Raw genomic sequence first — 5007 nt, forward strand, 5'->3', positions numbered from 1 at the left:
TCCAAACACACGATCTGTTGAATACATCAGAGAAGTTAGTAAGACAAACACTTGATTACTTATAATAATAAAACTATGGCTATTCAAATAGAATCATTGACATTTGCCTAAAATATACAGTAACTAAAATACAAAAAACATCAATAATAGCTCAGAGTTATATAGCGCTTTTCTAAATACCCAAAGTTGCTTTAGAAAGAAAGAAAGGTGATGAACCAACTTTAAGAACATAAATAAGAAAGATAAGTGCTAGATAAAAAAGGATAAAGGGATAAGCACAACAAGCAGTCGTTTTTTTTTTCAACACTTTTACTACTAGGGATTAAGAGAAATCATGATGCTAGATTTAGATATATACACACTACAGAGTGATCACACAGAAGATTGCTAGACTAGACACGGCTGCCAGTTCCAACAGGAATTTCCTTTGGGATAATAATAACAGTTTCTACAAATGGGTGAACAAATAAAATACCATAATAAATTCAAGACAAGCAGACATTTATGTCTACTTTGGAATTCCTACCAAAAAGCACAGGCTTTTGGCTCATGAAGCAACAAATGGTGCATTTATAAGACGCCTGTACATAGACCGTGCATTACATTCACCCACACATACACCGATGGCGGAAGAAACCATGCAAGGCACCAACTAGCACATCTGGAGCAATTAGGGGTTCAGCTTGCTCAAGGACACTTGACACCCGGGTTCGAACTGGCAACCTTGCGGTTACCATCCAGCCACATTAACCCTGAGCCGCCACCACCACCACCACAAACTAAGTTGTGGCACTTTGTCGCATCAACGCAGTTCTGCACGGATTTATCGTCAGTCTTCCAATACAGCACCGGCTTGGTGCCTTCTTTAGCTGTTGCCTCTTCCCTGGTGAAACATAGCAGAAACGATATTTCAGAATGCAACAAAATATCAGCCATTTGGAAATAGCAATCTAACTTACAAGCTCACAACACATGCAAAATGTGACACAATTTGAACAACTTGTGTGGGGCCAGTCTTGCACCAAATATTTTCGGATCGGGTCCGCACCAAATACACATCAGAGCTTGGCATTAAATTTGAGGCAATTTCCCCTGTCACTTGTCCAGAGCACGAGCACACACAACACATTCATTTTAAATCAACTAACTAAGTTAATTTGGTGAATAAATGTTTGAATTAGGGCTGTCAAATTACACATTTAAATCAGATAAATCACAGCTTCAAAATTAATTAATCACCATTAGAACCATGTCCAAAATATGCCATGTTCTTCTGTATATATTGTTGTGGGAATGGAAGATGGAAGATATTAAATGTCAGCAGGTGGATATACATTTAACATGCGTATGTATGTATATTTGTATTCTTTATAACAAATCCATTGTGGTAGGATGGTGTCTGTCTCTCACCCTGTAACCAATGTTGGTTATTGCCATGCAGATAAGGCTAGATAGTGCAGAGTCAATAGGATGTATGGGGCGGGGCGTCCAAGCATGGATCATCTAATTACTTTCACAAGCCCTGGCCCTGAGCATATACATTTGGAGATCCGATTCCTTGTCTGGCATTTGTTTGACAACGGTTGAACCACTGTACATAAGCCACTACTATCCTAAGCCTAAGATTTAGAGTAAATAATTTAATGATTTAGACTAGACTTTAGATGATTTTAATCTAATTTCAGGGCTAAGACAGGTGAATGACAGAAAATACATAGGTCCACAATGGAAACGAGTTGCTGTAGGACGTTTGTGTCACCCGTTTTATTTCAAATGTCCGACTGTACATCGTGCTGTCACACTGCCGTCCAAATTAAAAGTATTCAATCAAGAGTTCAATACTCTTGGTCAGTTTACTGAACCAAACGTGGATCAAGAACGTCTCGGAGTCTTGAATAAAGGCTAATGATAGCATGCTAGCCGCTAGCTAACTTGAACTTCAAAAAAAATAAACTTAAAATAACTGGCACAGTTCAAGTTGTTTCTGTGAAAAGTAAAAGGTGTACTTAATAGTTCCCATTAAACACTGAAAGCAGCTAGCGCAGGCAACGAGTTGTTAGTGTACAGTCGGTTTGTTAATGTTGGTTGACACGGATGCAGACCTTTACTGCCGATTCCTCCGCCATCATAAACAGTTGCTATATCTTCTGAAATAATAAACGGAGGTACGGCTATGGAGCCGAACTCTGAGGAGAGGAACTCTGAGGAGATGTTGTTAGAAGATGACCAAAGTAACAAACTCTCGAAGACGCTGCTAACTACCGTGTGAGAATTACAAACAAACACAGTGACAGGTGGCACTGGCAATGCTCTGATTGGCTGCTGATTCATCAGTGTTGCCAGTTTGAGAGAGAAATAAGGAAAAGGGGCGGGGGGTGTGACATATTTTTAACACATTTTAATTGATTGACTGTTGAAATGTTTATTTCACAGTAGGCGGCGGCCTATGTAGAATTTTTCTACTTTCCCTTTGTACTGTAATTCTCCAATCTGTAAAGACGGCTGTGTTCAGATTACCACACCTGAAACCCACTTTTAATAGTGTCTACCAATACAACAGTAATACATAATATAGTTACAAGTTCCTTTCTAATGAAATATCTAAAATGTGCTGTGATATTTAGTTAGTGTTGAATAGTCCTATTTATTTTGATGGTTATAAAATTCTAGTGTTTTTTCAGTAGAAGTCTGCCTGTATCTTCAACTCTTTTTTCCTAAAATGCAACATTGCTTTCTCACTCAACAGTAAACAAACTGACATAAAAGCTCAAAAAGATGCAACACATTGTGAGCTTGTAGATCTGCTATTTTCAAAAGATTCTTTTATATATTTGAAAACTTGAAACGGAACATTCTGCATAATGTAATGAGTACTTTTGCTACTTTAAGTAGGACTACAGTTTGATGTCAATATTTTTGTACCTACTCATTTTTTAATTCCAGACTTTTACGTAACAGAGTAGGCCTACTATATTGCAGTATTGGTACAGAATGTGAGTATTCTATCCAGCTCTAGTGGATTTGATGGACTGTGATCTGTAGATCTGTTATCTTCGGAATATACTGTACCTACTACTGTAACTCGTCTCTATGTCATGCTTTAGAGATGTGGTTGAATACATTCAGAATGTTTTAAAAAATGCTGTCCATTTCTGTGATTTTGAGAGTAGGTATATGTATGTGGATACATATATATATATATATATATATATATATATACACACACTATATATTATTATTATATTGGTATAATTGCTTTTATAAATGAAACTTAACTGAGTTTAAATCAAATGAACAGTATTCAGGAGTTAGACAAGATGATTAATAATTTGTTGGTCTCAGGAATACGAATAATATGACACAATTACACTTTGTAAAGTCTATGAACCAAACTTTATTATAGTGACTTGTTGAGAGAAAGCTATATGAGGTAGAAGAGAGGTCAGCTCACATTGCAGTAGATTTGTTTCAATGTAAGTACAGTATCAGACACAGTGTACAGTATGAGAAATGTGATCAGAGAGACAAATCAAACAATCTGGACATGGAATTTGATTCAGCCTTTTCTGCTTTTTTCTTGTCCAGGTTTCCCTGTTTCGCGATTTCCCTTTGCTCAAGGAAGTCTTTGCATTCGTACAGCTTGTTAATCCTCAGGATGTCGATAGCAGACATGCCGTCTCTCTGGCCGATCTGCACGTTGGCGTTTGGGAAGGGGGTGATGCTGTCTTTGCCGGACTGGATAGAGAAGGCCGTTTTACCGTAGTGCATGATGGAGGAGTAGTCATAGGGGGTGTCCAGGTTGTTGGTGTTCTGCTTGTGGAAGTTGTATTTCATGTCGTCGTTGATGTTGTCCCAGTTGATGAGGACGTAGTCGTCACGGTCGCTCCTGGTCTGCTCGTGCTGGAAGCCCAGGGCATGGTTGATCTCGTGCTGGATGACGCCGTGCCTCATGCAGCTCTTACGGTTGATAGAGATCACTTGCTTGCCTCCTACTCTGCCTAGATCAGACCAGCATCCATCACTGTTCTCAAAGCTGAGATAGTCTTCCTCGTCCTGACGTGGCTCAAAGCGGACACAGGTGCTGTCGGTGAAGGTCTGCATGGCTCTTTCAATCTTCTTCTTGTCCCATTTGTTATAGTCGCTGCTCACCGTGTAAGGGATCGTCACCGAGCCATCAAAGAAGTCTTTCTCCCACAGGCACTTGTAATAGAAACAGTACATGGCGTTTCTGGTTCTGGGAGCGACCATGTCTCCCTCCACAAGGAGCTGCCTGGAGCCGTTGTTGGAAGTCAGAATGATGGTGCTGATGTCTGCCTGGACTCCAGATTCACTTCTTTCTTCCAGGATGGGATGGGCCTGGGAGAGGCCCAGCAGTAGCAGGAGGCTGAAAAAGATCTTCATCTTCTGGGTCCTTCAGGGGTCTTTCTTGGTCCCTGATGGCGCTGGAGAGTCTGTGGAGAGGATGCTGGGAGCTTGGTGAATGAGTCTTCTGAGTCCGTAGCTTTTATACTGACCTATAGGACTGTAGGTGTGTCTGCTGGAGGATTAAGGGTTGTGTCCAGACCACTAAAGCCTAAACAAACCCGATTTTTGTCCTCCCTTTTCTCCCCAGTTTAGTCGTTGTGCAGACACAGCACAGCTTTTTTTTTTAAATATATATACATTTTTTGATTGAAATATGTTTCAACAGTTTGCAGAATTACAGTACATTTCAAGCACAAACTCAATACAAAGACTGTTAACTGTGAGTGGACGACCCAATTAAGCATTACACTTGTTTACAAGATGGGTCCACCTTGTTCAATTCATCAAAACATTTAGAGACGTACAAAAAGACTATATAGTCAAAGAACAGAACGGGAATTCATCATAAGGGACGTAAAAAGGGAAAAGAAACATATACAGTGAGGGGGAAAAGGGGTGGGCGGTGGGGGGATTCAGATTTTATGGAGGCCAGTTTCGAATTGCAGCCATCTGTAGGTGCTCTTTGAGAGCGGTTTTGAAGGA

General features: G+C 40.0%; 1 protein-coding gene across 1 annotated transcript; it reads right to left on the reverse strand.

The window, feature by feature from the left end:
* Positions 1–3516: 3516 nt before the first annotated feature.
* Positions 3517–4401, reverse strand: LOC308333358 (hatching enzyme 1.2-like; the record flags this gene model as incomplete). The annotated part of the gene is made up of 1 exon (XM_080789722.1): positions 3517–4401. The coding sequence occupies one exon, from the start codon at positions 4399–4401 to the stop codon at positions 3517–3519; it is 885 nt and encodes a 294-aa protein (XP_080645848.1).
* Positions 4402–5007: the final 606 nt, after the last annotated feature.

The sequence above is a fragment of the Protomyctophum bolini genome, assembly GCF_963924005.1.
Source record: "Protomyctophum bolini genome assembly, chromosome: 2".
NCBI classification, from domain to species: Eukaryota; Metazoa; Chordata; class Actinopteri; order Myctophiformes; family Myctophidae; genus Protomyctophum; species Protomyctophum bolini.